This window comes from Pimephales promelas, chromosome 4 (assembly GCF_988280905.1).
Source record: "Pimephales promelas chromosome 4, fPimPro1.hap1.1, whole genome shotgun sequence".
NCBI lineage: Eukaryota > Metazoa > Chordata > Actinopteri > Cypriniformes > Leuciscidae > Pimephales > Pimephales promelas.
In genome coordinates, this window is record NC_142772.1 from 18,781,424 (window position 1) to 18,794,432 (window position 13,009).

The window sequence follows — 13,009 nt, forward strand, 5'->3', positions numbered from 1 at the left end:
GTAATACAAGGACATATCCTTATATTAGATCTACAGTGTAACTTACTTCACATCTCCCATCTACACACACACCCCTGTAATTGCTGTATTTGCAAGATGTTCCATCCCGTGCAGGTACCATCAGCTGTCTTTGACCATCAGAGGTTGTGCAGTGCAGGTCACATGGATTACTGGAAATGTGAACGTAGTCATCTACAGGAACATAAACAGGGTTCATTGTTTCAACATGAATGATACCTTCACAGCAAAGCTTTGTTAATTAAAACTGGTAATACCGGGATAGAGAGGTTTCCAGTGGTAATTTTTTCCACTATAAACCTGAGAGTTGAATGACCAGCACTGCTCTTCTCTGAAGCTCCTTCCTGTAGCAGGACAGTCCTGTAATTCACAGAAATACAATCAGTTGAATACAACTGAATACTGTTTTTTGGTTGCCAATGCACATTAAGCAAACTTAAAACCGACTAAAAAGAGCAAATTATGCATTTACAGTAAGCCTCGGGTGGAAGTGGAACACGAGGCTCGCTGTCAAGTTAGGCATCTGGGATGCATTTCTTTTGGTCTATCTAAATGCACTGTGTATATGTGTGTGAGAAAAGGAAAAACATATCCTGTGAGCTCACCTTTGCATTGCAGAGATGATACTTTTTTGCATTGCCTGTGCACGTCATGTTGTCTTTACCAGTTGTTGTTTTCTTTCTTTGAAAGAAAGATATATTGTTTTAGTTTAGAAGAATATTGCACTCTCAAAATTTCTCTTTTTTACTGGTGCCTAGTAAAAGAATTTAATGATTTATGTTTAAGGATTTGAAACAAAACTAAATGCAAAAGAATTTTTAACAGGCTAACTTATGGAAACCCATTTCTCCCACATAAGAAAATAAATCATATGCTTTGGTAAATCTTAATCATGACATAATGACATAAAAGAGTCTAAATTGTGAGATACTAAGTCATAATTATGAAATAAAAGCTCAAAAGTATGAGACACTAAGTCATAAATATGAGGCAAAAAATTTTGATAAAAAAGCCAATTATGACAACTGATTGAATTGAATACAGTTTATTTTAATGTCATTATCATGGCTACGTCTGACTTTTAATGTCCCAATTATGACTTTTTCTCATGTTTATTACTTAAGTCCCTTTCACACAGAGATTCCGGAAAATACACGGACAATGTGACCCGGCATTTGTCCCGGGATTGTTTGATTTCGGTTCATTCACACTGCCAGTGATTTGCCGGGACCTGTGAGTGTGTTCACACACAACCCGTAAAAATCCGGGAAAGACACATGACGTCAGGATGAGACATGTAACGTACGCGTCAAAAACGTACATATAACACAGTCTCATCCCAAAAAGTCATATAACTGACGTTTTGGGACATATTTTGACCATACGTCAATATCCACCTTTTTAGGGCCCCCTTAAACGTCGGTAGATGGCGATCCCGGGCCGTCATACAACTGATGCTTTACCTTTAACGTCAGTTAGGTGACGGGTTAGGTTTAGGGTTAGGTTTAGGTATAGGGTAGAGTTAGGATCCCATAACCTCATCTACCGACGTTTAAGGGGGCCCTAAAAAGGCGAATATTGACGTATGGTCAAAAGACGTCCCAAAACGTCAGTTATATGACGTCTTGGGATGAGACCGGGTTGGTACATACCGCATACTGCGCATACCGTTCCACAAAGCACGGATAGTGAGGAGCTCCTGGTCTCTGCTTCGTTCCAGTTTGCAGACATTTGTTCATCCTTTCTTTGTTGATGACGAAAACAAACTTTCTTCTAAGAGCAACAGAGTCGCGCAATGGCATGAGCATCATCACTATGACACACCCCTTACGGCATTGGTCCTGGCTTTTGTTCACACAACGCGCATTCCGGGACTGATTCCAGCAATGTTACTAGGTCCCCAACCCGGCATCGATGCCGGCATCAATCCCGGGCCGTGTTTGCGTTCACACAGAAGGCGCTCTGGCTATTTCCCGGCAATTTCCCGGGATCAACGAGCTGTGTGAAAGGGGCTTTATTATCTCATAATTGGTATCTCATCATTTAAAATGTTTAATTATGACTCTCTGCTTTTATGTCATAATTTTGACTTTATCTCATAATAATGACATCATAATTTTGATTTTTTTCTTATGATTTTGACTTATGCCATAATTTTGACTTTTTATCTCATAATTACAGTATGTATCTCTTTGTATCTCATAGTTTCGACTTTTTATGTCTAACTTTTTATGCTTTACCAAAAGCATGGCTTTCTGTTTTTTTATGCATCATTAAAGGTGCCATATGGAATAATTGAGGTAAAAATATCCAAAAAATGAGCTACACACATCAAAAGAATGAGAAGAAATAAGTGCAATGATGTCATTAAAAAACTGGCAAGTTATAGTGCTGCCGAGATATAACCTAAATTAGCATGCTAAATTATTAGCCCCGGCCCGGCAGGTGTCGTAATACCAGTTTCGGCCATGGGAGGCGGTATGCGGGCGGGCAACGTTACCACCAGCCAAACTGCAGTAACACGAGTAAGTCGCGCTCGCGCCGGCTTGTGTGTACTTGAACCTGATGTCATGTCGTGATGTCGTGTGGAAATACAGCCCGGTACTAAATTTCAGTTCAGGGATGAGTTAAATAAATGATTGGTCGATATCATGCATGAGGAATACATTTTGGTAAGTTGTAACATATCTTTCAACAGTGTTCGTGTTCTTTTACCATTAGCTAGTTGAGATGATCGGTTCACGTGCGCTAGGGATCTGTCGTCTAACATTTACAAGCGCCAAAACTGCATTTATTGTTTGAATTGCGTAATAAAATGAACAGAATCTGAGAGCTGAGATCGGTCTCTGTGTCCTTTTCTGTGCATGACAAAATGAATGTGGCGTGAGAGTGTGTGAAAAGTTGTGTGTCTCACGGTGAATTTGTGACAGTTGGCAGCTCTGAAAGACGCTAGCTTGGTCCACATCAGGGAATGCTGTCTGTCAAATTAATTCAAACTAATGATAAAAATGTAACATGAACAAAACGAATACCATAAACTAAAAATACCTGGGCTTTAATTTTCCCATATTGCCGAAATGCACCGGCTTGTCTATGAGACGGCCTTTATAATTTAGTATTGAGATGTTGTTCATTTAGTCTCTAATCTCTAAAAATCTCCAAATGATCCACGTGAAACTGCGGTCTTCCAACCTTTTACTATTAGTTTTACTGATTAATATGCGCGAGGGAGACCCGCTCACCCGTGTTGTTTGAAGACATGAGTGCACGCGGCCGCGGAGGTATTTTTCTGGAGGTATACTGCCGCCATCTGGTATGGAATATGGTGTATTATTTGATTTTTTATCCCAGAGGGCACCTTTAAAAATGGTCTTCCATTCCAGCTACTATAACTAGTTAACTAGTTGCTGTATTTCAAAGGAGGGGGATGGTCAGGGAAACCCTGTGGAAATATTCTTCACATAAGATTTATCTTGTTGTTAAATCTTACCAGCATTACATACAGTAACTCAATGTTTTTATAATAGACGTCTCCGTATTATAAAATGTGATAAGCTGATGTTCATTGACCTTTGTTTTAGACAGTGTCTCTCCTGTGACATGACACCTCCTCCACAGGTACGTGTGCAGGCGGTCCATTTTGTCCATTCTCCCCACCAGTATGTGATCACCTCCAGCCCGTCCTCCAGACTGTTAGAGGGAACACCCTCTTCCTTTGGAAAATAAAGAGTTCATTTATTAAAGTGAGCATTGGAGACCAACATCTGTGCTCAGAGAAGGCTATAATGTTTCTTATATTAGTAATCTTTGAATCAGAGAATTACAATAGCATTAAAAAATAGTGAGGTAAAAACAAGAAAAAAAAATGTCAATGGGGTGAGATGGGTGTGTGTGTGTGTGTGTGTGTGTGTGTGTGCGTGTGTGTATTTTAAAAATATGAAAATATTTTTTCTGTAGTTTGGTGCTCTGATGTAAACTTGGATTTTGATTTATCATCATAGTATAAAACTAATAACTTATCAACATTACAAACCTGCCCTCTGCTTGAGAGATTTCCCAGAGACAGAGCCAGCGTTGCAAGACCAAGCAGCACCAGACAGCTCTCCACATACTGGACCCTTAACCAGATCCCCATCCTGTAGGACATGAATATTTGGGTCAAAAAGAAACTGAATAGCCTCTCAAAGCATAGGTTTAAATTCTCTACAGATATAAGCGCAAAAGGAGATTGTTTTTCATTCAGAACTACTATATGTTCTGAGGATATATTTGAATGGATGACAGTGAGGGCCCTAGGCAGATAGATAAATCATGACAAAAGCTATGTGTGTGTGTGGTCCAGCTATTCCATATGCTGAGGGTACCAAATAGCAGGTACACAATGATAGTAAAACTTGTTTTGGGGACAATAATTGAAATTCTATCTTTGCTCCATTAATTGTATTTGTCTTGTTGATTGCAATTTGCTTCTTTGTTCTTGTTTTTAATAAGAAAAAAAAAAATAATAAAAATATAAATGTTTTTATCGTGAAATAAAATCGTCCCTATTTGGGTGAATCAAATATGCTACAAATAGCTTCTTCTTTTTTTTTTTTAAATCAAAATCCACTTGGCTTAAATATATTAGGAAACATGCCCTCTCAGTTTGCATGACGTTTTATGTGACCGGAACACATGAAATACAATGAAAGGATGAATGCAATTCTCTGTCTTGTATTTAAGTCCAGTGATGCAAGAACGTATACACTTCATTATACACTTCTCATCAGACCTGCACCTCCAATTAGGTAGGCTCCTTAAAGAAAGCAAACAGATCATCTCACTCTGTTTGCAGTCTGGCTTTTCCTGGCACTAAATATTGGTGACAGGTGTCTTAAACTACCCACTGGAGCACCTGGAGTTCATTATCCACCCCAGACACAGCTGGAGCCCCGCCAGCTCGCCAAACACTCGTCTCCCACAGACCACGCGACGAGGCTGCGACCGCCGAGACAGACCTTCCTCTTCTGAGTTTCCCAGGCCACGAAAGAGAGTAAACACAGGCTAACCCCCTCCCCTGGGCCCTCCGCTCAAGGGAAGAGGGGTGTTTTTCTTTCCCTGGCAGCAGACAGACAGTAGGGCCATTCCCCATTTGGAGGGGGAGTGGGGTGGGAAGCCCTGTCTGTGAGCTGGAAGCAGACTCATCCTTCTCTGGATGAGCTTCTGGTCACAGGGACCAGATGCAAGGATTCTTCAGTTCTCCTTCTCACGTCCACCATCTTAAAGTGGAAAATCAATATTGCAGCTTTCTATGAAACAGGTGATTTCTTCTACTCTTAGAAGAAAAGGTTCTATTAGCGCTACGTTTTTGGAACCCCTAAAAGGTTCTATAGAGAACCCTTTTTAAGGGTTAAATAATACGAATTCTTTGTAACCAGGAAAAAGGTTCTGTATGGAACCTTTTGGGTTCATTCATTATCATTTGTTTTGTCCTTTCCGGATTAAATATTTCATATTATTCACAAACATCAAGACCCTAAAATGTATTTATGAATGCATGTGAATGATCACAAAATTCAAGATATGGGGGTTAGAAAATATATTATGTAGTTAATCAATATCACACGAAGAGTGCCATTTCAGTTCTTCTCCTCCAAAAATCAGCATGATTAAAATGTGCAACCCGGCCTCATCCCAAGACGTCATATAACTGACGTTTTGGGACGTCTTTTGACCATACGTCAATATTCGCCTTTTTAGGGCCCCCTTAAACGTCGGTAGATGAGGTTATGGGATCCTAACTCTACCCCATACCTAAACCTAACCCTAAACCTAACCCGTCACCTAACTGACGTTAAAGGTAAAGCGTCAGTTGTATGACGGCCCGGGATCGCCATCTACCGACGTTTAAGGGGGCCCTAAAAAGGCGGATATTGACGTATGGTCAAAATACGTCCCAAAACGTCAGTTATATGACTTTTTGGGATGAGACTGTGTTAAAATGTGATATTAAGTTACTACAACAGTTTAATAAACAATAATTTAATTACAACTACAAAATGTTGCAGAATAAAGTAATATATGAATTAATAATAGCCTATAAAGAACCTTTGTGTCATTATAGAACCTTTTTAGCATAAAAGGTTCTTTGGAGTTGAGTAAAGAACCCTATGTATGCTTCATAGAACCCCAATGAACCCTTTTTTCTAAGAGTGTAGAAACTCACAGCATGTCAACCATGTAAGTGTTGAAAGACCAGCAGCAAGTGTTGTGACACATTTATGCAGATGAAACTGATCTATTGAGATCAGATAATCAATAAACATTCACATTTACACATGCATTTGGCAGATTTTATTTAAAGGGATTTCAAGCTATGGAATTTATACAATATTTGATATTTTTTTATGTATGGATTACACTCAACCTGAATTTATCGAATAACATTTTTTTCTGTTCATGAAAATGTATTTTCCTTTTGGAAATGTGATTTCTTTTATGTTTTAACAAGATATCTCCTGTGAATGTGAGAAGGATATATAAATTACAAGAAGAATAACAGTTTAATACAGTTCTTTGTGCTAAATAACAATGTGCTCATGATTATAGTTAAATTAAATGAATGTGGTAATAAATACACAAAAAAACTCTTGTTTCATAAAAACGCATCTGGTGTCATCTTTCATCTCCACTAACTGTAGTGAAAGTGACATTGGAAGACATCAGTATTTATATTATTGTAATATTGTTAGTGCCCATCTTTGTTGCTGGTCAAAAACTAAAACAAACAAACTAATTTTTTTTGGGACATTGTAAACTATTTTTTTTTTTCTCAGCTGAGAATTTACCTGAAGAAATGCAAGGAGCATTTTCTACTTTTGATTTAAAGTAAGTTTCAGCTGTAATCTGCAGCTGGACCAAAAAAACTCAGTGCCACATTACTATCACATTATATAGGCTATATTACTATCACATGTCTTTTTATGGCAGACCATTACTTTCACTTTATTTCACTGTCACCCAGCTCTTTGCATCCGCAGAGCAGTCAAACACTGTTTGTTTAGGTTTGTAAAACAAGTGTCTAGTCTGCTTGGCTTCCCATGCTCTTTTCCCAAAACATCCAGCACTATTCAGTGAAATGGACACACACACACACACACACACAGTAGAGTAGTCAGGCACACAGTAAATATTTGCCCTTACCTGCAGTCCAGTGTCACTGTTGGTACTGAGTGCTGCTTGGACAGTGTAGGTGGTGCTGGTGGTTTCTAATGGTGTGTTCTGAGGATGTGCTTTGTAAAGAGGGTAAGGTGTGCTCCTGCATCCCTCCTCTCCTCCGTCCTCTCCTCCTCCCTCCCCCTTTCTTCCCTTCAGTCCCAGCAGGAAGAGAGTGGCAGAGTTTGGGAACGCCCACATAAAAAAAACCCTTTCCCGGCTAGTGCCAAGCTCATGGGCTGCCTTCTGCTGTGTGGTGGAGCGGAGCCACACTGCCATAGACTCAGCCAAACTGCTGTCTACTGGTCTCCGCTTGCAGACAGACAGGGAGGAAGTTGTCGTTTCCCACAGAGAAGCACCCCCCCACACACACACACACACAGACTCCCCGTACCCCTCCTCATCACATCAGTCCATTCATCCTCCCCACACACACTTTGTCTATTCCAGATCATCGTCTCATGTCCCCTGCTGTACAGTAAGTTTGACTTACATACCACCACTGCCTAAACCCCCATCACTTCCACAGGCCATAGTGTAAAAACGCTTAATGGGAATCCTGATAATTATCCTAATAAGTACAATGACAAAAATGGAGATTAGTGTCTCTGAAAAGATATTGAAATGGTGACTGAGCAAACTAATGGAAAAAGAGAGCTCAACAAATTAAAAACTGTATTGTTTACTGTCTATTTATTGGAAAACAAACATTTCATTGTTGTTGTTCATTAAATTCCCATGTTCTGTCATGGCATTACATCTGTCAACTCTAGATGGCGTAGGCTGGGTCCTTAATGCAACCTGCTCACAATTAAATTGTTAACTGCACAGCACAAGCTGATTGGTTCCTGTTGCATCTGCAACCAATTAGCTTGCTGCTCAACATTTAAATAGTTGGTCAGTGTTTGTTGTAGCAGTTTACAGCACTTTTAGGCTATGTTTACACAGAAACGATTCTGAAGAGATCTGTTATCCCTTTTTATTCTACGTTTAGACGAGCGTTTTTGGTGGGAAATCCGCGTGCATGTGGTGACGCAAAAGAGTGTGAAATTCAATGTAGCATGCACTCCAGGCAGCTAGGTGGCAACGTGAAGCACTGCCACACAACAACATCAAGTCCACGCGCCTGCGTACAACCTTCACTGTCATGCAGACTTTTGCGTTTTTACCCTTTACACGGGAACGCGGCGGTGGAGCGTTTTTAAGATTTCCACTCTGGAGGGTGGTTTCACTTTTTTAAGTTTTTAAGCCCCAAAAACACCGTCACCGTGTAAACAAAAGGCACATCCAAAAAAATATTTTTACGTTTTCACCCACGAGCGTTCTCGTGTAAACAGGGCCTTAAAGGGTTAGTTCACCCAAAAATGAAAATTAAGTCATTAATTACTCACCCCCATGCTGTACCAACCCCGTAAGACCTTCGTTCATCTTCGGAACACAAGTAAAGATATTTTTGATTGAATCTGAGAGCTGGATCACTCTTCCATAGGCTTCCTAAGGGACTGGCTCTTGACGGCCCATAGTCTGCCCAAAGTCATTAAAGAAAAGGTTTAAATATTCCATGTGCCTACAGCGGCTCAATTATAAGTTTATCAAGCGACGAGAATACTTTTTGGGCGAAAAGAACATAAATAACGACTTTATTCCACTATTCCATTACTTCCTTATGGGCGCATGCGCGAGAACTGAGACGAGGACGTTCTCATTCGTCTACTTCTTGTTACCGGCTGCTCACCACTAAGGAGTTTTACCGCCACCTACCGTATAAGATGATGTGCTGATATAGCTGGAAGTGCAAAACTTTCTGTTTACAAGCAGAGGAAGATGCGCGCTGTACAAACGCTTTTCAATTAGCGTATTTTCCGCACTATAAGGTGCACTTAAAAGCCTTTAATCTTCTCAAAAAACGACAGTGTTCCTTATAATCCGGAGCGCCTTATATATGGATCATCATTTTATACGGTAGGTGGCAGTAAAACTCCTGAGCGGTGAGCACCCGGTAACAAGAAGTAGACGAATGAGAACGTCCTCGTCTCAGTTCTCGCGCATGCGCCCATAAGGAAGTAATAGAATAGTGGAATAAAGTCGTTATTTATGTTTTTTTCGCACAAAAAGTAGTCTTGTCGCTTGATAAACTTATAATTGAGCCGCTGTAGGCACATGGAATATTTAAACATTGTCTTTATTGACTTTATGGGCCGTCAAGAGCCAGTCCCTTAGGCAGTCTATGTAGGACTGATCCAGCTCTCAGATTCAATCAAAAATATCTTTATTTGTGTTCCGAAGATGAACGAAGGTCTTACGGGGTTGGTACAGCATGGGGGTGAGTAATTAATGACTTAATTTTCATTTTTGGGTGAACTAACCCTTTAATGTTCCTCTGAAACCCTCCACCTTCCCCAGCTCCACCTGATATATCTATTATGGATAATTTCATATATGCTATGCGTTTTATGGGGACTTTCGATAGATAAAATAATTTTCATACAGTAAAAATTTTATATTTTACCCCCTAACAAAAATCTGGTATTGTACTGTAAGGGATGTAAATACAATTTATCTTGCTTCATGGATGATTATCTTACTGGAAATCAAGACAAAATTACTGATTAACTGTTTTTTTTGTTTTTGTTTTTGTTTTTTGCTGTGTAATAAAAGACTGGAAGGAAGACAGAGGAAAAGGATGGAGAAAACGGCTTGGGCAGCACAAGCAGATAGTTGAGACCACCATGCCTGTGTGTGACGTGTACATTTATAGACCACATGTTCTCTAGTTGCCTGTCTGTCTGCTCTGTACATTAGGGACGGTTCGCTACACTTATAGCTCAATCAAACACTCCTCTCGACCACAGATTTGTATGGTGATAGACATACTTCAGGAGATTTGCACAGTCTGGAAGTCTGGAGGAATGGTTGCTTTTTAAAAGCCTAAAATTACAAGGCAGAAAACACAGGGAAAGTTTGTGTGTGTGACACAGAGAAGGATAGAGATCCTTCAATATTTCCAAGGCTGTGTAGGAAAAATGCTGATGAATTTCAGTTGTTAGAAACACACAAGAAAAAAAAAATAGAAGTTTTCCTTCATTCTAAACTGGGGATGGAAACCCAGGTGTATTTTGTGGAAATAAAAAAAAAAGTTAGGAATGAATAGACAACAACAATGCTCTCTAAATAGCGGTCTAATGTACCACACATGAATGCATTCACTACATTCATAGTCCAAACAAATGTTCTTCTCACACGACAGGCATGTTATTAGAGCCTAATTCGGCAGGGTCTGTTTTGGAACAATGAATCAGCTTTGCTATGCTAACTGATTGAAAGCTAAGGGCAAAGATATGGGCAAATAAGCAGACATGTATTTTAAAGTGCAAGTGATCACTATTTTCTAACAGTTTGTTGATGCTATAAAGAAAACATATTTTGGTACAGTGAACATGAATATCCTACTTGCTCCAGTCCATTTTTCATTCATCAAGGTTATTCCAAAGAGGGAAAAAAAATTGTCTTTGTCATCAAAATTAAATAAACGTGAAAATATGCTCTTCCTCTGAAAACGCGCCATCGTCACATAGGCCACACAGGATATTTGGTTAATGTTAACCAAAAGCCAAATACACTCAGCTGTTTAGTGTGTAATGTTGCTGCCCACATGAGCGATTTATAGATTATCATGACAGAATATGCTAATTGAAGATAGTTAATACCACATAAGCAACATAAATTCATCAACTAACCATTCAGAAACGTCCTGTTTATTTATTATAAATGTTATATCACTGTCTTCGATAAAGTTTTGTCTATCCATTTATGGTGTTGTTGGTTTTTTTTTTTTTTGGGGGGGGGGGGGTTAATTTATTTACTTCAAAAAGTACCATATTTTCTATGTAAATTATGCTTATTTTTATGTTTTATTTATTTATTTTTTTAACTACATTAAAATATCATTCTAATAAGTTCTTAGAGCTAAAACCTAAAGATGAAGTGACTTTGCTGTCACCTGGTGTCTTATTTTGGCTTATTTCAGAATGCTCTAAATGACAGTTTTTTCCCATTCATTTCAATGGGTGCCCATTTTTGACCCAAATACAAGATTAAGGAGCTTTTTTTTTTACACACTTAACATTGTAGAATTGAGTCAAAAAAATTTATGTGTTCAGGAGACAAACTTAGGAAAACTAGCCAAGTCTTGTACCGCTCAGATCAAGGGAAGTATTTTTTTTTAAATAAATCAAAACTATTTTGCCCACATTTGTCCAGAATACGGTTTTAGGGTTAAACATGCAGAACAGTTTCTGATATTTTAGTGCTTGTCTGCGTGCGGTAATCGGAGCCAGTGTTGCAAACTATTTTCAAAGGAGAGTAGCTAAGGCCTTCCCTAAAAGTCGCTAGATGACGTCATACGTCAATTAGCATATTAATGACGTCATCGCGTCATACTTGCCTTCCGTCAGCCTAGTGCGTTTTCTCTGTAAATTAATGCTCTATTTAATATAATATAGCCAATATAATATATGTCAAATAAAGCTGTTATAATTTACTTTTTTTTTTGTCATACAATAGAACGAGTAGCTATAATATGAATGATTACATTTTTTAGGCCTATTATGATGATATATATACTTTATTGTCCCCGAAGGGAAATTTGTTTTGGACACTGTCCATTCCATAGCTTTACAAGACAGCACAAGAGACAATTCACAACAATTATATGTGGAACATTATCTAAATTGAGAGAGTTCGGGAACTGGATGAACTAAGCTCTGTGATAGTGAGTGTTACAAGTAATAATCAGAAAAGAAATAAAATAAAAATGGTCAAACTAAATTCTTTAAAGAAAAGCAGATAAGTGATAAGTCTGTGGAAAAGCACTGTTCATTCGCGTCTGTCAGCGGCCATGCGCTTCTCTTAGCCATTCACTGAACTTGGAGATGCAGCTAGAGAGAGTGACGACAGGTAGAAAGCAAGACCTCGCGCTCGCAGGACAATACTGGCAACATTTGGAGGTTACTGACGTTTGTCCAAAAAGTCACAAAAATTGTTGCTAGTTGCTTTTTTTAAATGATACTAAAGGGGTCTGAAAAATCGCTAAAAATAACGACAAAGGCGTTAAATTGGCAACACTGATCAGAGCTGCTAACACACAAGATCTTGAAGCTCCGCCCTCTGTACCGGGAGCAGCAGCTCATTTACATTTAAAGGGACACACAAAACAATGCGTTTTTTAATGACCCTCAAAAGGGGACAATTTTAACATGCTGTAAAACATTATCTGTGGGGTATTTCGAGCTAAAACTTTTTCAAAGGTCAAAATTTTTAGCTCAAAATACTATTGTACATTTATACATATTATGAAAAGGGTCATTTTACCACCCCTTTAAACATGTTTTAGACCTAATTACAAACAGAATGTTGTGTAGAGGTAAATTACATCCATTTTCAGATTTTCTGAAAATAATCATATAGGCTAATTTCAAAATTTGATTCATTTATTTTTCTCATTAAAATGAAATGATGTTAAAATCACCTGAAATAGGGACTTTATACTTTATATGGACGATAACTGTTGAGACATCATTAAAAGAAATGCTTCCTTTATTGTATCTTCTGATAGTGAATTCTCAGGCCCTCATTTCAAAGATAACATACAGACTTTTAAGTCAACAAAGTTTAATCCATCCAAAAATATGCATGCCATGGTCCAGAGATTCTCAGCTCGGGATTCATATGAGAGCGCAGAAGATTTCAAAAACTGCGTCAATGTAACAATCCAGCTTATGGGTTTGGGTCAGAATTT

At 38.7% G+C, this 13,009-nt stretch overlaps 1 protein-coding gene across 3 annotated transcripts in view; it reads right to left on the minus strand.

Moving 5' to 3' along the window:
- Positions 1–13,009, minus strand: part of adamtsl2 (ADAMTS like 2) — a 53,281-nt gene that overhangs the window by 22,894 nt on the left and 17,378 nt on the right. Inside the window, exons 1-6 of one of the 3 annotated variants that reach the window (XM_039661720.2) lie at positions 7,201–7,324; positions 4,052–4,154; positions 3,589–3,731; positions 624–699; positions 276–378; positions 47–192 (exon numbers count right to left, since the gene is read on the minus strand). In XM_039661720.2, the coding sequence (XP_039517654.2) occupies positions 47–192; positions 276–378; positions 624–699; positions 3,589–3,731; positions 4,052–4,153 (570 nt within the window). In that variant the 5' untranslated portion in view covers position 4,154; positions 7,201–7,324. Of the gene's footprint in view, positions 1–46; positions 193–275; positions 379–623; positions 700–3,588; positions 3,732–4,051; positions 4,155–7,200; positions 7,325–13,009 lie in introns of those variants that run through there. The other 2 variants (XM_089130067.1, XM_089130066.1) reach the window with 2 other exon arrangements.